Below are 21,394 nucleotides of genomic sequence, written 5' to 3'. Positions count from 1 at the left end.
GAATGCACGCCATGTTTCGTGGAATTCCGTTCATGGGGGTCCACACAATAAATTAATTTATGTTACTATACACCAACTGGCCTGTAGGTGGCCGGAGACAGTTTTCTGTGAATATCTCGAGAACCGTAGGGTCTAGGAGGTCCACCTTTTTTTTGTATGTTGGTCTTAAGGGGGCATGTCAACCCATCCCATTACCACTTATTTCATGTATAGCGCCACCTAGTTAAAAATTAATAAAAAATTAGGTGTTTTCATCACAATATCTCTGGCTGACATGGTCAAAACTGCACGAAATTAAAAGTGTAGGATCATTATGACACCCTCTGAATGCATGCCAAGTTTTCTGAACTTTCGTTCATGGGGGGCCTTACAATAAAATAATTGATGTGTACATTTAGTGACCGTACACCAACAAGGATTCCCGGGACACTGAAAGACGGGGGTACACGAAACTTGGTGGGCATGTAACCCCACATGGATAGCATGGAACCATCGTTTTTCGTTTTGATCTGTAGCCCCCCCGCTGTACTGGACCCCCCGAAAGGAGGGTAGGGCAGACACAGTTTTCTGTGAATATCTTGAGAACTGTAGGGCCTAGGATGACCAATTTTTTCTGTATGTTTGCCTCCAGGGGTCATGTTAACCCATTCCATGTGCACACATGTGCATAAACAGATACACACGCACACACATACATTCACAGTAATCATACGTACACACATACTCACACAGTAGACATATGTACGCATGCATGCACATGCACAAACACACATACGCAGGCAAACACACAAGCACGCACACACACACACACACACACACACATAAACATAAATGTGTACACGCACACATGCACACAATTCAAGAATTTCTCAGAATTATGAACAGGCAAGATGGGGGTGGGGTTGTATAAAATGAATTTTACATGTGAAATCTATGAACTAATCATGTTTTGGTACTTGTTGTCTAGCAGATACCAGTGAGAATTGAGTGTGGCTAATGCAATTTAGTGAGACAGTTAGAATCATATAGGCCTTTCAGCGTGATTTATTTTTGTGGAAAAAATGTGCTGGACTGGGCGGCGGTCATATTTTGTACCGCTCTGCGGTACATCTAGTTTGATCAGTTTTAATGCTGAAATTATGCGTCAGAGGATTTTACTAATTTGACTCAGAGGCTAATTTTTAATCCTTATCCAACCAGGGTGTACATTAGCATTGGGGAGACAGCATTTCCCCAATTGTTGCTTTAACGCTTTGTTGCTGTCCATTCAGTCCAAACTAGTAGCAGCTGCAGATTTCACCCCTACAGTATATTCTCACCGACCTTGTCATAAAACTCGTTTAAATAATCATACAACGCCTCCTTGCTGCTTTGTTGTTGCTGTCGCCTCCATGCTGCTTTTTGTTTTGATGACGCATGCAGCGGTGCGACACTGGTGGCTGCCAGATCGGGTGTTTTTTCTACATATTAAGGCCTGTTTAAGGTATGTTTTAGCCGGGTTTTTTTGCCTGGAAGGCTCTATAGAAATCTGGCGCCCTATTGAGCGAAGTTAAACTGAGAGAGCGTGCCATTCACAGACACCAGAATGAACGAGTTCACAGTAACGTTCGTCAGGCAGTAAGCACGTTCAGTTCACATTCGCCCAAAATATGAATGCATTCAGGCACAACACTGGGCCTGGTACAGTGCTGCGTCTGTGTGCCGTACACATGGCGCGTGACGAGAATTGCGTCATCAACGTGGCATGCGGGGGGTGTCGTGTGCCTCCCAACAATTGTGACCGCCAACGGACGAGCACACCACATCCTTAAGAATATGTATACACATATAGAATATGTCAATCACTCAATTTTAACAAAAAAAAGTCTGATAGAACCTTATAATTAAGGGGACAATTAGTATGATGTAATGATGGTCCTCCATGGTCCCCCAGTAAATAAACGAATTAGCTCTAGCAGGAATACACTTGGAAGTCAAACTAAATGTCTATGGTGAAAACTCTCACAGTGCGGCATGAAACAAAGTGTAAAGTAAACCACTAGCTCTGCGATGCAGTGGCCTGTTCTCTGCCTTGATGTTTGCCTGTGACAGGGACAGACATGACCAGAGCAAACACGGACACACTGACAGGTCACTGACACACCGACAGGTCACTGACACCACGGCCGCCGGTCCACCACTCTGGACTTGTGGAGTCTGTTTGAAAACAAACATTACAAGAGCAACATTTCAAAGGCTCTGGACTCGTGAAGTCCATTAAAACCAGAGCAGTTCATATCAGCCAAGGGCTGAGACGGCTGGTTGGTTGGTTGTGCTGAGATGGCTTGATGTGTGTGTGTGTGTGTGTGTGGTTGGTTGTGCAAGACAAAATAATAAAACTTAGATCATTACATAAGGACGGTGCAGAGGGGAATTTAGCTGCACAGCTGAGGTGCAACAAGGAGGATTTCATTTGTGTTGATAGTATATTTTTACCAAAATATTCCCTTCAGTGTGTGTGTGTCTCTCTCTCGCTCTCTCTCTTTCTCACTGTGAGTCTGTGTGTGTGTGTGTGTGTGTCCATTGACGAGGCATTTGCTTGTATGCAGGTGTGGAGAGGGGGAGGGAGCCAGTGGCTGTTGGGAAGTCATTAAAGATCAGGTGTTAGGGACTTATCACCTCCCTCCCTCCCTCCCTCCCTCTCTCTCCCTCCCTCTCTCTTTTCTCTCTCTCTCCATTTGGTGACATTAATGGGGAAAGAGAGGCAGTTAAAAGGACAGAGGAAGGTGTAAAATAAAGGTCAAACAAACAACCAAAGTAAACACATACAAACACACAAGAGTATATATACTATACATTTAATACATGCAGATGATCCAACACAGATGAGCAAAAAGCTTTCGGCACATTTTCAACCTCCATCAGCATTTCAAGCGCAGCCCTTGGCTTCTGTGCATGGCGTGGCAACTCATGTTATTTCTTTATGTCTGTTATATCTACAAAAGTAAAAAAAAACAAAAATAAAATAAAAAAATATTTAAAAATCTCACTGTCCCTCTCTTTCACCATCTCTCTCTCCTTTCTTTCTTCTTCACTGAATCTCTCTCCCTCTCTCCTTTCTTTCTTCTTCACTGAATCGCTCCCTCTATCTCCCATATAGTTATGCTTGCTAAAAAAGCAGGAGCTCATCCATACCGTAGTTTTATATTTATATCAGTTAAATAGGATCAACATATAAAGTATTGGAGATGCAGTACTGATGATCTATACGTCACCTGGTTTCTGACTGGGAGTATATGAACATGAGTATTCACACTGCCATATGAGTATATGAACATCAGTATTCACACTGCCATATGAGTATATGAGTATATGAATATGAGTATACACACTGCCATATAAGTATATGAATATGAGTATACATACTGCCATATGAGTATATGAATATGAGTATACACACTTCCATATGAGTATATAAATATGAGTATACACACTGCTATATGTGTCAAACGGAAATGAGCAAATATGGAATACATGATTATATACACGTGTAGCGAAAACTACTGACAGCAAATTCATTCTTTCCTCTCTCTCTCTCTCTCTCTCTACCCTGTCCCTCTCTCTCACTCTCCCTATATCCCTCTCTTTCCCTCCTTCTGTCTTCTCTCACCTCCCTCTCTCTCTACCGTCCTCCACGAACTCTCTGTCTCATCCTCCTCTTCAGCTCTTGGCGGAGCAGGTCTCTCTCCTTGCGGATGCCTTGCAGGACGGTGCGGTTCTCCTGGGCACGCCGCACCAGGTAGGGCAGCGTGTCGTCCACGGACCCGTACGGCACCGACTTATACACAGAGAACCCCTGCTGGGCTGGAGGAGAGAGAGAGAGAGAGAGAGAGAGAGAGAGAGAGAGAGAGAGAGAGAGAGAGAGAGAGAGAGAGAGAGAGGGAGAGAGAGAGAGAGTCAGGGAGGTATACGTGTGGCATCAATTCAATCCAATCGGTAGCTTGAATGTTGTCCAAGTTGCTTTGGATAAAAGCTTCTGCTAAATCAATAAATGTAAACGGAATTCACGATTACAGCAGCATCTGCTTAGCCTCAAGCCTGAGATCTTCAGTTGAGGAAGCGAGACTAGAGAGAGAGAGAGAGAGAGAGAGAGAGAGAGAGAGAGAGGTAGAGTTGGGTGCATTATGGAAAAAGGTGTATGGAATAGGAGAGGCACAAGGACAAAAGAAATGGTAAAAACAGAGAGAGAGAGAGAGAGAAAGAAAGAGAGAAAGAGAAAAACAATAAATGTTTGAGGATGAGTTATTGGTCTTCCTGTCTTACCCAGAGTGAGAGAGACATGGTCACACATTCCCATCAGCTGACCGAAACACACAGAACCTTCGTCTCTCTGAATCCCCAATGCACCCATGCTGATGATGACACACACACACACACACACACACACCACAAACTAAATTAATCATGAATATTAACTAAATAAACCAGACTCCCGAATACACCTATCTTGATGAAGACACACATTGTGTGTGTGTGTGTGTGTGTGTGTGTGTGTGTGTGAGTGTGTGTGTATGTGTGTGTGTGCGTATGTGTGTGTGTTAGTGGAGTAGAGAGAAAGAAAAAGAGAAAGTGTGTGTGTGGTCAGTAAAGGAGTACCGTGTGGCAGCATGTCTGACTGAGTTCTCGTTGTGTGTGGCCACGATGATCTGATAACGCCCAGGATTCTGGGAAATGAGGTTGAGCATGACGTCCAAAGAGCCGTTATAGCTGTGAGAACATGCAACACTGTGAGAACCGTTATAACTGTAAGAACATGCGACAATATGAGAACCGTTGTGAGAACCGTTATAACTGTGAGAACATGCAACACTGTGAGAACCGTTATAACCAAGGGGGCAGGCAAATTCCCGGAAGTAGAAGAATCGACGTAGGCTGGAGGGACCACCTCTCTGCTAACTCCCATAGAAGGCTATTCATTCTAGGATTTTTTTGAAATACCATAACTTCATATAACATATATCCTGTGCCGATAGTGTAGCTTCTGTGTAATCCACATAAACACTACAAAGGCAAAACAGACTCCACTACCTCGTACATACATAAATAAATGTTTAACTTTGATGACTTTGAAGGCGAAGGAAGTGTGAGAAGAATTTCTGTGTATCTATCATATGAGTTACAAGATTCAGTTCGATGGCTAACGTCACGAAGTTAAGTGTGAGTCTGCGCAGTACTGGGGGGACCAACTGAAAAATCGTTCTATTTGACTCAGTGCCCTCCCATTGAAAACGACGGAGTCTGTTCGTCCATTTCTTTTACTGTCTATGGTTATAACTGTAAGAACATGCAACACTGTGAGAACCTATAACTGTAAGAACATGCGACACTGTGAGAACCATTATAACTGTAAGAACATGCGACACTGTGAGAACCGTTATAACTGTAAGAACATGCGACACTGTGAGAACCGTTAATGTGAGAACCGTTATAACCGTGAGAACATGCGATACTGTGAGAACCGTTACTGTGAGAGCCGTTATAACTGTGAGAACATGCGACATTTTGAGAACCGTTACTGTGAGAACCGTTATAACTGTGAGAACATGCGGCATTGTGAGAACCATTATAACTGTGAGAACCATTATAACTGTGAGAACATGCAACACTGTGAGAACCGTTATAACTGTGAGAACATGCGACACTGTGAGAACCGTAACTCTGAGAACATGTGACATTGTGAGAACCGTTATAATTGTAAGAACATGTGACCCTGGGAGAGCCAAGGACACACCATGACACTGAACATTAACCACCTCCTACGAGAGACATTATATCTCTTATATCAACACATAATCATTAACTTATACATTTCATTAAAGGCAGCAAACAATACTGCATAACAACACAAACACATTTAATACAAGCCCTACATTTAAATGATAAAACACTGGAACTGGAACAAGACATTGGCTGCACGTCAAGTCACCTCTCATTGGTATCCTCCCATGATTGGTGGATGGGGTCTGTGCGGCCCTCCTGATTGGCCAGTTTCCTCTCTTTGTCCATGTAGGCCCCTCGGACCAGTTTGACCCCCAGGCAAAAGCAGTGGTCCTTTGAGAGGCGGATAGCCTCCAGCAGGAGAGAGAGGGAGTCCTGGGAGAGAGAGAGAAAGAGAGGAAGGTGAATTATGGAAGGTGTATGGAATAGGATGGAGAGGCACAAGATCGAAAGACATGGTAAAAACAGAGAGAGAGAGAAAGACGGGGAGAGAAGGAGAGAAAAGTCATGTATGTGTGTACATGTGCGTGTATCTCTCTCTCCTTCTGCGTGTGTGTGTGTGTGTGTGTGTGTGGGTGTGCGCGCGCATTTGTGAAAATAGAAGACTATCTCTGACAGACAGAAAAACAGGCCAATACTAGACAAACAGAGACAGGCAGGTAGACAGATAAAATACTGACAGAGTAGCTCTGGTGAATGTTTAAGTGAGGACACAGTTAGCACTATGTGACTAAAGGACACAGTTAGCACTATGTGACTAAAGGACACAGTTAGCACTATGTGGCTAAATGCAACAGTTAGCACTGTGTGTCTAAATGAAACAGCACTATGTGGCTAAATGAAACAGTTAGCACTGTGTGGCTAAATGAGACAGTTAGCACTGTGTGGCTAAATTAAAAAGAGTTAGCACTATGGCTAAAGGACACAGTTAGCACTATGTGACTAAAGGACACAGTTAGCACTGTACATTTGCGAACGTAGCGTTATCAGCGGCATGGACAAACCGCAGATTGCGAACGCTGTCAGACCCAAGTTTCCGTTGTATATCAAACTTTCAATCCATAGTGTAAACTGCGCCTTTCTCCGCCCATTACCGCAATTTACGAACGACCACAACTGAACGGCAGAGCCTACATACAAGAATGAAATATTATAACTGATGACAACATTAAAAAGAATCAAGCGTTTAGCGATCATGAAATAATACCATAAGATGTCAACAAGCAGGGAGATAATGTAGATCAATAGTTCTACTCAAACTACTTGTGCACGTAGGCTATGGAAGATTGGTCAAATCTAGCAAGTAGGAAAGTGTAAGTGAAAGTAAGACATTCTAAAGGCCAACGGAAGTTAAGGTTGCTTTTAGTACAAATACTAAAACTGGTGCTCTAAATAGCGATTCTGTTGTCTTTGAAAGGTTCTCTTATTGACACATTGAACTGCAATTTGGATTATCACCTTTTACAAGGCGGAAGTATTTAGGCGCAGAATAGACGTGCGCTTTCACAAGCAGTCTTTGTACATACCGCGGTATACATAATTAGGTGCTCTTTACGCCTCCCCTCCCATCTCTTTACGCTAAACTCCCACTTTCCCCTGGATCCTCCCAAGAATGCATATGCATGACACGTAATATGCCATTTTCAGGTCCCGCGCTTTAACATCATTGCGGCCTGTTTGTACATACCTGATTTTACACGCACAAGAAATACGCCTGAAGTGGGCGCAAAAGCGTTGGTACATCTGGCCCTGAGTGTCTAAATGAAACAGTTAGCACTATGTGTCTAGATGAAACACCCAATAGAGCAGAAACAGGTAAGTAGACAGTAACTTGGAGAGAGAGGGAGACCGTTACTGAGACATGGACAGACATTTAGGGACAGAAACAGACAGATGCTGAAAGACAGAAAGACACCTTCAGGTAGCACTGATACGTAGGCAGGCAGGCAGGCAGACAGACAGACAGACAGACAGACAGGCAGGCAGGCAGACAGACAGACAGACAGACAGGCAGACAGACAGGCAGACAGACAGACACCTTTAGGTAACCTTGATAAGTAGACAGACAGAGAGACAGTGAGTCAGACACCTTGAGATAGAATCGATAAGTAAACAGACAGACAGACAGATAGACAGACAGAAAGACAGACAGACAGACAGACACCTTCAGGTAACACTGATAAGTGTTCCAGATCCACGAGCTCTGCTGGTTAAACTTCTTCATCATCGCCATGGTGATGAGCGAGAGGGCGGGATTCATGTAGGTATACTCAGCATCCACCAAGACTCGCACCTTATTGATGCTGGCCTGGAGAACACACACACACACACACACACACACACACATACAGTATTATATCCCAGCTCCACCACCTCCATCATAACACTCTGCTCAGATATCCTGCACATGAGAACCCTGAAAGGCAGGGTGTGCCATTCTCCACAAAGGTTGTCCATATTTGACCATAATAGCCAATCAAGTTCCAGACCCCTGAAGCCACCTGTTGATTGGCTGATATTGTTTATGGTTCGATTCAAGCAAGCTTTGGCTTTGTGCAAGAACACCTAAGTGTGTTCACTGGATTTTCTCGCTGGACAAAAAGTTGATTGATTAGATTCGAATGGCTATGAATATATCCCCGGAGTTTGTTCACTGGATTTGACCAAAAGTTGATTGATTATTAGATTGAATGTCTTAATATCTATATTGCGAATGATGATTATTAGATTGAATATGTCCTAATATCTACACGGCGAATGATGTGGCTCTGTTACGGGTGTCCAGCTGAGAGCACCTGTGCGATCTGGTCCAGTCTGTGCAGGCCAAGCAGGAAGTGTGTGTTCTCCTCCTCCAGCAGGCCAGGGAAGCTGACTGGCTGTAGAGTACACACACGCGCACACACACACACACACACACACACACACACACACACACACACACACACACACACACACACACACACACACACACACACACACACACACACACTGGGTAACATCTGGGGATGCACATACACATATCTGTTCATCATCCATTATATCATTTCATCTGTGCTGGCTGGTGGTGCTATGACTAACTTCACAAGCTGGTGTAGTTATTAGCCATAAAACACAAGCCCAAGGCAGGTGAGGGAGATACTGCGTTTGAGCTACGGCAAGCACTGAGGGACAAATGTACTGCATGTCTGGGATCTTAGTGACTAACGCACCTCTCCATTCATGGCTCTGACCAGAAGGTCCAGGTCATAGTGTTCCTCCTTCATCAGAGAGGTCAGCTTCACCTGGGGTGAGGGGTCAGAGGTCAAAAGGTCAAACTAGACTTGAACAGACCGTCAAACATGCTGGTGCGGTGGCCTCTGATGCAGACTGCCATGGACAGCGGACAGAATGCTCATCTAACGCAGCAAACACTGACCACTCTAATGAAACCATTCAAGTTTGGAGACACCTGCTGACTCGCAAAGGCCTGTGAGGTGAGGTGTTCTGGACAGGAGCTGATATCAGATCCAGTCCGGGTGAGGCAGGACTCCACTCACACACAGCTCTGGACGGATGAGGGCGGTGATCTTCAGCTGCATCATGGGATCTTTGCTCCAGGCGTTGCTGTGCGATATCCTCACGCACTCCAACATGGAGGCCAGGTTATCGTCATAACGTCGCTCCCTGTCAACAGTCATCAGTGAACACACACAAATCAGTGAATTCTGATGTCAACACCAACATAACTGGAGACATTTGTTTTGGTGTGACACTGAAGCCCAGATATCAGTGTTCTTTTACATAAGCAGAGTCATGAGGCACAGAATGATGACCTCACCCGGTGCTTTCTCCCAGGTCCTCTTCAATGGGCACTGCCAGCATCGGACGGAGTCCCAATGAGCTCATCTTCTGCATGGACGCGGAGATCTCACTCTCGGTTTCTCCGGCAACAAACTGAGCGTAAACGGTCGGCCGGACGAACAAGGAGAAACCTCGCCTGCCCAGCATAGTGCGACCCACAGCCATGAGCTGGAAAGAGAGAGAGAGAGAGAGAGAGAGAGGGAGAGAGAGACAGGAAGGGAGAGAGAGAGAGAAAGGGAGAGAGAGAGAGAGAGAGAGAGAGAGGGAAAGAGGGAGCATTATAGGAAGAAAAGTTCCCCCTTGCCGTTAATGGGCGCCCCTGTATGTATGTGTGTGTGTGAGGACAAGAGACAGACATTGTGTTTTTGAGTGTGTGTGTGTGTGGGAGAGAGAGTGGAGTGTTTGATTGTTAGTATATGTATGTGCATGTGTATGTGTTTGTGTGGGAGAGAGTGTGTGTGTGCATGTGTGTGTGTGTGGGAAAGAGAGTGTGCGTGTGTGTGTATTACCTTGCCGCAGTGGTTGACCAGCAGGGGATAGGAGCAGAAGCGGAAGACAGTGAGAGCCCTGGCCAGCTCCCACACACTCTTGACCTTAAAGGCCTGGGGGTCCTCAAAGGTCAGCAGGGCTGCCTCCGTGGGGTCACGACCTCTGCAGGTTACAGTACCTGGCTGCTCCGCAGGTAGAGTCCGGCTGGCTGCAGTGCCCAGCAGACGCAACGACAGGAAGAGTGCAGGGGTGCGCAGGAGCATGGACATGGTGATGTGTGTGTGTGTGTGTGTGCGCGTGTGTGCGTGTGTGTTTGTGTGTGTGTGTGTGTGTGTGTGTGTGTGCGGGTGCGTGTGTGTGTGTGTGTGTGTGCGTTTGTGTGGGTGTGTGTGTGGGTGTGTGTGTGCGCGTGTGTGTGTGTGTGCGTGTGTGTTTGTGTGTGTGTGTGCGTGTGTATGTGCGTGTGCGTGTGTGTGTGCGCGTGTGTGCGTGTGTATGTGTGTGTGTGTGCGTGTGTGTGTGCGTGTGCGCTTAGGTAATGTAGTTGTGAGTGACTCACTCTGTGTTGCAGAGTTAAATGTGTGTGTTTGTGTGTCTATGTCTGAGTGACCCCTTTCCTACCACTCCAAGATTTTTTTACAATCTTGACCTCTGTGACTGGAACTACAGACCAGTTGTAGCTGGTATTTCCCTAAAGTTAGCCTTTCTCTCTCTCTTTCTCTCTCTCTCTCTGTGTCTGTTTGTCTTTGGGAGGGTGGGTGGGTGGTTGGTTATGTGTGGTCACTGTGTAAGCTCAAAGGATTATATGAAATATAGCCTTATAGGATACCCTTTTAGTAATGAACATCATTAGCCATGTAAACGTCAGGTACAGAAGAGTATGTTACAGATCGCAGACCAGTGAGACCTGGTGAGAACAGAAGACAATGATAGTAAAATATCATCAATTTTCATTCAAGATACAAGCAGCGGTGAATTAGCATGTAAACAGTCAGGCAACTGAGTGGTCTTGCTGACTAGCAAAATCCCAGGATCGCTGGTAGCAGAAGATTTGGAATTGATCTGGTTTCTTTTCAGATCAAGAGTAATCATATTTATAATTAAGATGGGGATGTAGACTTGTAAACTACAAGTATTAGATGTATTTTAGGTTGAAGATGTTATGGTAAAGCATGATCACAGAAGAATATTAAAATATTATTTTGTATATCATAACATTAATTGGTAGGCTGTTGATTTGAATTATTACACACATTCACACACAAAACAATTACAACAGGACAGGTCCTTGTCAAGATCAAACCATGCATCTATCTTAGTGGCAGTGGCAGATGTTATTGAAGGCATCAACACTTAGAAGAAACACATTCTATAAAATAAAAAATAAACCATAATTTATGTTGAATGATTTTAAGTAAGTAGGCCTAATCTGTTATTTTTGTATGCGGTTCATCATATTTTATGATATTAACTAAACATTAATAAATAGAGCTTTCACATAGTTGTAGTAAGACAGTTGCCAAATGTTTCAGATGTTGCGTGAAATTCACCTTAATTCACAGTAAATATAGTTTTTTAACCTACTTACTCTAAAACATGATATCCATAAATCCAAGTTTCTCCATATCCCTCTAGGTCTGTGTCTGAGCAGGTAAATGTGAGCAAACAGGATAAAAAGAGGGATGTGTGTGTGTGTGTGGAGGGTGTGCAAGGGTGGGATTGTAATGCACCTCTGAGTTTGGGGTTTGGGTTGAGTTTTATAATAGGTGACATGTTCTTCTCAATTCTTGACCCACAACGCCCCCTCTGGCCTTCGGCAGAAGTGCTGTAGGTTGACCCACATAACCCTTGGACCTCAAACTCAGCTGTAGATGTGAAACCAGGGGGTCAGGATTTGAAGGGTTAGCTTCAGCCACTTAGCATGGCATTTGGCCGCCGACATTTTTGAAAACATGGCGTTACATGGTTGCAACTTCCGGCACCAGTTTTTACATGCTGATTGGTAGATGACAGCTCATGCACGAGTTTAGTGTTGGGCACGAGCGTCTTCGCGCGTCCATGTTGGTTTGCATTTCTGGAAGACGACAAATAAAACAACTACCGGTAACTACTTGGATTAAGCTACTGATACTTGACTTAATGCCTACATGGTTTAGGCTGTATTACCGGACTTTGTGGTAAATAAAAGAAAATGTTAATGTTGTCATATTAGGCTATTATTTGCCGTATATGCGGGGTGCCAAGTAATTACCTTAAAGTAACTGACTATGACCATACACTTTGGCAGATGCATAGCAATGACCTATATCCAATTATTAGCCTACTCATTGCGTTGTGTATGAAGACTATTTTAAAACGCACAGGCTGTAGTTCTGTAGAACGCAACGTCTGGATCATATAACCTGTCTCCCCAAGTGATTTAAAACGAAACAAATGTCAATGACTTATTTCGTTTGCTTTCTTGCAACATTGACATGATTAGGCTATGCATTTGATTTAAATGTTCAGGCTGCCAGTCGAGGCAAAAGCCAAATGTCTAACAACTATGCAGACTCTATGCCTGCTCGAACCACACCCGAGGGATGTGCGCTTCTATCGGAAGTTTAACTTGCGTTGGCTTCATTTCGTCTGCCTGCAAATACACTGGGTGCAGCAAAAATCCCAGCTATCCACACGTTTCTTACATACCATGTCTACTTAATTAATAGTCATTTTCGTTGGATAGCGTAATAGGCCTACAACCTGTCCAAATATAGTATTTAGGGATCATTATTTGTGAAGCCTAAAGTGACACAATATTGATTCGCATCGTTTATTATCACATATGAACATCACATTAAATAACCTAGGACTTCAGAGACAGGGCAAACTTTACCACCATTCCCAAAATGTTATCCCAACCAATTAAATGAATTTGCGCTTATAACGAGGTGAAGCGCGTTCCCGAACAACTTCTTTTCCTCTGAGGGAATGTCCAATCTTCATCAACGACATACCGTTGTACCTTACGTTGTCTCCGTCTGTAACGTGGAATCTAATAGGCTAATTCTAGCTGGTGCCGGAAACGAACACCCATGAAACGCGATTTTCGTAAAGATGGCTGCGGTCAATTTCATGCTTTTTTGGCTGAAGTCATATGTCTATGGGCTGAAGTAGCTAGCCTAGCATGGGCCATTGAAATGAATGGGGGCGGGACTTAGTCACTCCAGTGTGAAACAGCTTTAACTGTTTATCATCCCTGATTGGTTGGTTTGACAAAAGGGGTGTTTCCTGAAAGCATAACGCAACTAATATCACTACAGTCTGGAGATTCAAACATTTAAATAGACTCAAACACAGTTTCTATCCAACTGCAATAACCACCCTTAATGCTGGAAAAAATAATGTGCAATATGGAATCTGATGTGAAATGGATCAATGCAATGACAGAAAGTACTGTATGTACATCTGTAGATGTATGTTCATACTGTTTTAATGCAATGACTGTGTGTTTATACTGCTTTTTATGCAGTGACTGGGTGTGTATGGCTGTGTGTGTTTATGTATGCTGCTAATTCTGTTATATGTTTCTATTTATTCTATTCTAACCTGTGACAATAAAGAACATTTCTATTTGATTCTATTATATTCACAGATGTAGAGGCGGTAACCTGGAGAGAGCATTCTGTTTCCTGCCAGTCACAGCCTGTAACAGTACAGTAGGCTTACATCTTGATTATTTCCATTCAAATACAGCTACTTATGCAACAGTACACTATATTCACTGAATGAATAGCTGACTTATTCTCCACCAGCACATCCTCTGATATATAGACAACAATAGGCATTAGAGCTGAAATGGTTAAAACTCTGAAATGGCATGTAATAAGTGTAAAACCTTGATGCAGCGCAGTGGGTTTCCTGCTGTGTGTGAAATTCAAACAGATGTTTTTTTTATGGCCTGATATTGATGAGACAATACTCAAATTTTTTAAGTTCTGTTCTGAACAGTGCATGCAGCCATCGATGCTGGTGATAAAATATGCAAAAGATTCCTTTGATACCTTAGCCCTTCAACGGCTTTTTCAAAATCAAAACATATCAGACCTACTCTAGCCTATACCCATTCACAGTGAGGGCTGAGAGGAGAGCTTAGACTTAGGTCCACGTGTGGCTGGTGGGAGCCGACCAGAAGATAATTAACTAAGAAGCCTTGAACCTGAATCATGGCCCCAGTGAACTTCCAACAGCTTACAGAGGTGGATGCTTTATGGAGCCAGACCTCATCCTGCAGTTTTAGCACAGCCTAATATGGAGCCAGACCTCATCCTGCAGTTATCACAGGCTAATATGGAGCGAGACCTTACCCTGCAGTTATCAGGCTAATATGGAGCGAGACCTCATCCTGCAGTTATCACAGGTTAATATGGAGCGAGACCTCACAGGCTAATATGGAGCGAGACCTCATCCTGCAGTTATCACAGGCTAATATGGAGCGAGACCTTACCCTGCAGTTATCAGGCTAATATGGAGCGAGACCTCACAGGCTAATATGGAGCCAGACCTCATCCTGCAGTTATCACAGGCTAATATGGAGCGAGACCTTACCCTGCAGTTATCAGGCTAATATGGAGCGAGACCTCATCCTGCAGTTATCACAGGCTAATATGGAGCCAGACCTCCTGCAGTTAGCACAGGCTAATATGGAGCGAGACCTCCTGCAGTTAGCACAGGCTAATATGGAGCGAGACCTCCTGCAGTTAGCACAGGCTAATATGGAGCCAGACCTTACCCTTACTCTGCTCTACTCTGTTTTGAGTCCAGAATAACTACTATGCCATGTTGTGATGTTGAATTGAATCCGATCCATGATTCAGTCCAAAATGTAGCCTATGGCCCATGCTACCCCCTTCCATGTTCTATGGAGATTGGGCTGTTACCTTTTGCATGACCCTGCTGACAGACAAACGGCTACAAAAACACAGGCAATCATCTTGCAGTGCCGACCTTCAGAGATGCCACCTTCACAGAAACAAAGCAGAGCCCATGTTAATGAATTGAATAATGTTTATTATTATAATCAGGCTACAGAACTCCACCTCATGTTCTAATGTGCAGAGGAGAACCACACATCCAAACTCTTTTTGCATCAAAGGTCCACTGCTTGGAAATGCCTGGTCAAGGGAGACCAAAGCCTTAGGTCGAGCTTCTCTTCAGAGAGAACACAATGGGGCAGGCGTCCGCCCGTCTTGTGCGTGTCTAACACCACCATAGAGAATATGTAGCATATTAAAAACTAGCCCCTGCAGTGGCACCGGGGGGGTCCGGTGAGAGGCGGGAGGGGGGAGGGGGTTTGGGGATGCAGAATCATCAGCAGCAGCAGAGACGGGTGGAGTGCTGTAACCAGACGGGGGGGGTTTTGGAATGGAGATGGGATGCGGTTGCCACGGAGATCGCCTCAGCATCAGTAGTTGCTCTGGTTCTGGTTGCGGTAGCCGCCTCGCTGGTAGCCTCCCTGGTAGCCCCCCTGGTAGCCCCCCTGGTAGCCACCCTGCTTCTGCTGGTAGCCGCCCTTCTGGCCGTCTGTGAGCGGGGAGATGAGACGGAAAGGATGGTTACAAACACTGTCATCTGTGTGTGTGTGTGTGTGGTGGGGGGGGGGTTACAAGGTCAGAGAAGTATGAGGAAGACTCCTGAAAATGCACATATGAGCGGAAGAGTGTTGCAACGGAGATGACAAATAGAAGAGATTTAGATTGAGAGTGTGTGTGTGTATGTGTGTGTGTGTGAGAGAGAGAGAGAGAGACAGTGTGTGTGTGTGTGTGGAAAAGATTCCCAGATTTCTGGACTGTGGAAGCAAAAGCCATGAAGGGCCTTAACGTGGGCCTGTCTCCAACATTTACTGCTGCCTGGGATCCAAACACATTCCTAATAAGTGCCATCACACATCAGAAGTCTAGTAGGACCAAAGTGGGTGAGTGGATAAAGACATGCGTGAGCGAGCGGGCGGGTGAATGAATGAATGAATGAATGAATGAATGAATTGGTTCATAAGCACCTCGATGGTATCCTTGCTTCTGCTGGTAGCCGCCACTCTGGTCTGAAACCCAAAACAAATATTTTGAAGTTTTGAAAAGTGCATGCAGCCATCAAGGCTGGTGATAAAATATGTGAATTACCTTGATCCTTCAATGTCTTTTTCAAAATCAAAACATACAATCAGACCTACTCTAGCCTATACCCATTCACAGTGAGGACTGAGAGGAGAGCGTAGACTTTGGTCCATGTGTGGCTGGTGGGAGCCGACCAGAAGATAATTAAGGCGAGACACTACAGGTGAATAAGGTAACTAGCAGATATCACTATGAAACTTCTCCAGTTGATTACTTACATTAATATGAAGGAAAATAAATATGTGCTAATCTGAAATGGATATCTCTCAGTTATTCAGTAAATCAGAAAATACTGCCAATAGCCTTAAAATAAAAAAATAAAAATAAAACAATTTTTGCCATGTTTTAGGAATCAAATGTGTTAAATCAGGCTAGGAACAATATCAACAAACCCCTCTGTGAAGGTCTTGTAAATATAGTTAGGTATAAAACTGGAAAGTTTGGTGAATGTAAGTGCTTCTGAAGTGGAGAATTAATTCTCAGTGGGAGAGGAAACTCATTTTGAGAAAACAGCCTTGAAACAGCCAATTCGATTCTGTTCTCAGCCTAGACTCGCCTTTGAACTATCGCAATTGGTTGCTTATACAAAGGAAGCGTCCATATTTGGATTGCATAGTGCCATGCAGGAAAGAGAGAGCTTTACAGCTACACTGGACATATGTTTCAGATCACAGTTGGGGTAGTTCATGCAATGTTAGAATGCTAACTCTTGGTGAATTTAGGAGAAATATACAGGAACAAGTAGACAAAATGTAATGACATAAACACCTAAATGTGTAAATCTGATTTTTTGTTGTAGTAGTATGAAAGAATACATGCTAAGATAGCAGACTAGCCCGAGACTAAGTCTCGAAATCGGCCAGTGTATGAAATAAACAATATTTAAGTAAGTAGCCTTGAACTTGCATCACGGCCCCAGCCACATGAGTGAGCAAGTGAATGACTGAATGAATGGTTCATAAGCACCTCGATGGTATCCTTGCTTCTGCTGGTAGCCGCCACTCTGGTCTGAAACAGTGAATATTTTGAAGTTTTGAAAAGTGCATGCAGCCATCAAGGCTGGTGGTAAAATATGTGTGAATGATTACCTTAATACCTTGGTCCTTCAATGGCTTTTTCAAAATCAAAACATATCAGACCTACTCTAGCCTATACCCACTCACAGTGAGGACTGAGAGGAGAGCTTAGACTGTGGTCCATGTGTGGCTGGTGGGAGCCGACCAGAAGATAATTAACTAAGAAGCCTTGAACCTGCATCATGGCCCCAGTGGCATGAGTGAGCGAGCGAATGACTGACTGACTGACTGAATGAATGAATGAATTGGTTCATAAGCACCTCGATGGTATCCTTGCTTCTGCTGGTAACCGCCACTCTGGTCTGAAACCCAAAGTGAGAAATAGTTTAGACACATACGCTCACACACACAGACAAATACAAGCACACACATGCACAGACGGACACACAGACACATTGGTTCATAAGCACCTCGATGGTAACCTTGCTTCTGTTGGTAACCGCCACTTTGGTCTGCAACCCAAAGTGAAAATAGTTTAGACACATACACTTACACACACAGGCAGACAAACGCACACACAGACACACACCCATATACATGCAGACAGACAGACAGTTTGGTTTCATAAGCACCTCGATGGTAACCTTGCTTCTGATGGTACCCGCCACTCTGGTCTGTAACCCAAATCGTAAACAATTTTGACACACACACACACCTCATGCATTCGTAATTAAACAAACGGCTTAAGCATGCGTACATACACATACAGGTACACTGATGCCCACAAATTAATTGACACTCACACACAAAAAAAACACATTAATACACACAAGCGCACGCACGCGCACACACACATACACACAGTGAGAGAGTGTGTATGTCTTAGTGTGCTATGTAATTGTGAACAGACCTCCTCTCTGGTAGCCTTGCTTCTGCTGGTATCCTCCTTTCTGATCTGTGAAACACAACCAAACAGGCATTAACATGCATGCACGCACACACACACACACATATATGCATAGAATTAAATCTCTGTAGAAGCACTTCCGCACACACACACGCCCTGTGGTCTGTTCACATCTGTTGAAGTAGCCCCCGTACACGCCCTGTGGGGTGTGTGTGTGTGTGTTTGTGCACCTCTGTTAAAGTAGCCCCCGTAGACGCCCTGTGGTGTGGTGTGTGTGTGCGCACCTCTGTTGTGTGGTGTGTGGGTGTGTGGTGTGTGTGTGTGTGTGGTGTGTGTGTGCACCTCTGTTGAAGTAGCCCCCGTAGACGCCCTGTAGTGTGGTGTGTGTGGTGTGTGGTGTGTGTGTGTGTGTGCACCTCTGTTGAAGTAGCCCCCGTAGACGCCCTGTGGTGTGGTGTGTGTGTGTGTACCTCTGTTGAAGTAGCCCCCGTAGACGCCGTGTGGTGTGTGTGTGGTGTGTGTGTGTGTGGTATGTGTGTGTGTGTGTGTGTGTGTGCGGTGTGTGTATGCACCTCTGTTGAAGTAGCCCCCGTAGACGCCCTGCTTGAGGTCGAAGACACGCTCGTGTGTGTGTGTGTGGTGTGCGGTGTGTGTGTGGAGTGTGTGCGTGTGCGCACCTCTGTTGAAGTAGCCCCCGTAGATGCCCTGCTTGAGGTCGAAGACGCACTCGTTGTGTGGTGTGTGTGTGTGTGTGTGTGTGTGCGTGTGGTGTGTGTGTGTGCGGTGTGTGTGTGCACCTCTGTTGAAGTAGCCCCCGTAGATGCCCTGCTTGAGGTCGAAGACGCACTCGTTGTGTGGTGTGTGTGTGTGTGTGTGTGGTGTGTGTGTGTGCGGTGTGTGTGTGCACCTCTGTTTAAGTAGCCCCCGTAGACGCCCTGCTTGAGGTCGAAGACGCGCTCGTTGTGTGGTGTGTGTGTGTGTGTGTGCGCACCTCTGTTGAAGTAGCCCCCGTAGACGCCCTGCTTGAGGTCGAAGACGCGCTCGTTGTGTGGTGTGTGTGTGTGTGTGTGTGTGCGTGTGTGCACCTCTGTTGAAGTAGCCCCCGTAGACACCCTGCTTGAGGTCGAAGACGCGCTCGTTGTTCTCCACGAGGCCGCCCAGCTTCTCGGCCAGCTGCAGCGCCATGTTCTGCAGCGGCGTGGGCTCCGTGCGGTGCATCACCACCGTCTGCGTGGGCTGGTCCAGCGACGCCTGGGGGACGAGCACGCACCACACGCACCAAACGGAGGGGTCAGCAGAGCAACAAACACAGAGGAGAATCAGGAGATGATCGAACAGAGTGAGAATGAGACAATAGAACAGAGTGAGAACGAGACAATAGAACAGAGTGAGAACGAGACAATAGAACAGAGTGAGAACGAGACAATAGAACAGAGTGAGAATGAGACAATAGAACAGTGTGAGAATGAGACAATAGAACAGAGTGAGAATGAGATGATCAAACAGAGTGAGAATGAGACACAATAGAACTCGAATAAAGCAGCTAGTCATAAAGTACATAAAGCGAGTCATTCGGACTGAACAGTGTGTGTGTGAGGACGTGTGTGTGTGTGTTTACCATGAGCTCCTCATTGATGATCATCTTGCTGATGATGCTGTGCACTGTGGGTAACTCCAGCTCAAACATCTCTGACAGCGTCTCCATACTGAGGGAGGGAGGGGGAGAGAGAGAAAGGGAGGGAGAGAGAGAGAGAGAGAAAGAGAGAAAAAAATATTTTTTTGTCAGTAATGGTGTGGGTGTGTACAAGCCTTCTTCTGCAGCCATGGGGTGAATGAAGTGTGTGTGTGTGTGTGTGTTCATATATATATATGTGTGTGTGTGTGTGTGTACCTGATGGAGTCATAGACGCTGCTGTACGTGAACAGGTATGTGCGTAGAGACTCCTCCTGGATCTTCCTGTGGAGCACAAACACACATTTTCAAATATACACACACTTTACACCAGACCACCCTTACAACACACACCATCACAAACACTTTACACCAGACCACCCTTACAACACACACCATCAAAACACACACATCTTACACCAGACCACCCTTAACAAACACCATCACAAACACACACACACACCTTACACCAGACCACCCTTACAACACACACCATCACAAACACACACATCTTACACCAGACCACCCTTAAAACACACACATCTTACACCAGACCACCCTTACAACACACACCGTCAAAAACACACACATCTTACACCGGACCACCCTTACAACACACACCATCACAAACACACACATTTAAAAAGATAACAGTGTAAGCTCTATAGCACCAACATTTTCAGGCTGTTTGTGTGTGTGTGTGTGTGTGTGTGTGTGCGCGCGTACCTGACGAGCATCTCTCGCACACACTGCGTCTCGGGGAACAGGTCCCACACCTTGCTGTTCATCTTCTCGTTGATGATGAAGCCGTGGCAGGTGCGCCAGTCTCCCATCTTCATGGCCTTGCTGGCGGCCACCACATGCTCGCGCATGCTCTCAGGAGGACCTGAAGGAAGACCGGGGCCGCAATTAGGACTGATTGTGTCTATGGGGTGCAGAGTCCTGCACTTGACTCAAACCCCTATTGTTGCAAAAGTGTGTGTGCTTGCATGGCGGCTACAAGCAATAACTAGTGTGTGTGTGTGTGTGTGCTTGCTTGCATGGTAGTGTGTGTGTGCTTGCTTGCTTGCATGGTAGTGTGTGTGTGTGCTTGCATGGTAGAGTGTGCGTTTGCATGGTAGAGTGTGTGTGTGTATGTGTGCGTGCGCGCGTGTGTGTGTTCTCACCCAGCAGTGGCTGTCTCTCTCCGACTCGGAGCTGGTGGTGGAACTGTTTGCTGATCATCCTGCGCCGGGCGTCAAACTCGTGGGCAGCCATGTAGGGGATCTCCAGCAGCATGGCCGACACCAGGTACACACACTCCAACAGCTCCAGGTTAATGTGCATGTGGAACGGCACCTACACACACACACACATTAGATATGTCCATTCCACATCTTAAACCTCAACTGTCCACAATTGCAATCCTAGTCTCTCGTAAGTGTTTGCATCCAAAACCAACATGGTGGCTCACAACAAACATAAACAATGACAGCCAATCATGATGTCATAAACAATCATGGTGTCATTTGATTGACTGTCTTTTCTGCAAAAACCGAAGCCAAACCCCGGCCTCTGTCTT

The 21,394-nt window shown here is 45.2% G+C and overlaps 2 protein-coding genes across 6 annotated transcripts in view; both read right to left on the bottom strand.

Annotated features, from left to right (window-relative positions):
• eif3c (eukaryotic translation initiation factor 3, subunit C) overlaps window positions 1-21,394 on the bottom strand; it is a 58,092-nt gene that overhangs the window by 23,787 nt on the left and 12,911 nt on the right. Inside the window, exons 17-28 of one of the 5 annotated variants that reach the window (XM_076264785.1) lie at window positions 21,000-21,171; window positions 20,560-20,719; window positions 20,053-20,118; window positions 19,780-19,867; window positions 19,247-19,412; window positions 18,165-18,209; window positions 17,887-17,928; window positions 17,725-17,766; window positions 17,575-17,616; window positions 17,205-17,246; window positions 16,124-16,165; window positions 15,115-15,648 (exon numbers count right to left, since the gene is read on the bottom strand). In XM_076264785.1, the coding sequence (XP_076120900.1) occupies window positions 15,530-15,648; window positions 16,124-16,165; window positions 17,205-17,246; window positions 17,575-17,616; window positions 17,725-17,766; window positions 17,887-17,928; window positions 18,165-18,209; window positions 19,247-19,412; window positions 19,780-19,867; window positions 20,053-20,118; window positions 20,560-20,719; window positions 21,000-21,171 (1,026 nt within the window). In that variant the 3' untranslated portion in view covers window positions 15,115-15,529. Of the gene's footprint in view, window positions 1-15,114; window positions 15,649-16,123; window positions 16,166-17,204; window positions 17,247-17,574; window positions 17,617-17,724; window positions 17,767-17,886; window positions 17,929-18,164; window positions 18,210-19,246; window positions 19,413-19,779; window positions 19,868-20,052; window positions 20,119-20,559; window positions 20,720-20,999; window positions 21,172-21,394 lie in introns of those variants that run through there. The other 4 variants (XM_076264786.1, XM_076264787.1, XM_076264788.1 and 1 more) reach the window with 4 other exon arrangements.
• On the bottom strand, window positions 3,571-10,355 carry prodh2 (proline dehydrogenase 2). Its single transcript, XM_076265358.1, has 10 exons — window positions 10,107-10,355; window positions 9,575-9,765; window positions 9,294-9,420; window positions 8,967-9,038; window positions 8,553-8,633; window positions 7,922-8,065; window positions 5,966-6,132; window positions 4,636-4,746; window positions 4,303-4,391; window positions 3,571-3,843 (listed from the first exon to the last, which is right to left on the bottom strand). Exons 1-10 carry the CDS (start codon window positions 10,353-10,355, stop codon window positions 3,662-3,664), a joined length of 1,413 nt encoding a protein of 470 aa, XP_076121473.1. The 3' UTR covers window positions 3,571-3,661.

Source organism: Alosa pseudoharengus, unplaced genomic scaffold (genome assembly GCF_046254945.1).
Source record: "Alosa pseudoharengus isolate Yale_2024_CS ecotype anadromous, Long Island Sound unplaced genomic scaffold, YU_APseudo_1.1 YU_APseudo_1.1_scf_4, whole genome shotgun sequence".
NCBI lineage: Eukaryota > Metazoa > Chordata > Actinopteri > Clupeiformes > Clupeidae > Alosa > Alosa pseudoharengus.
Note: the sequence above shows the minus strand (reverse complement) of the source record. Positions and strands in the feature narration are given on the sequence as shown.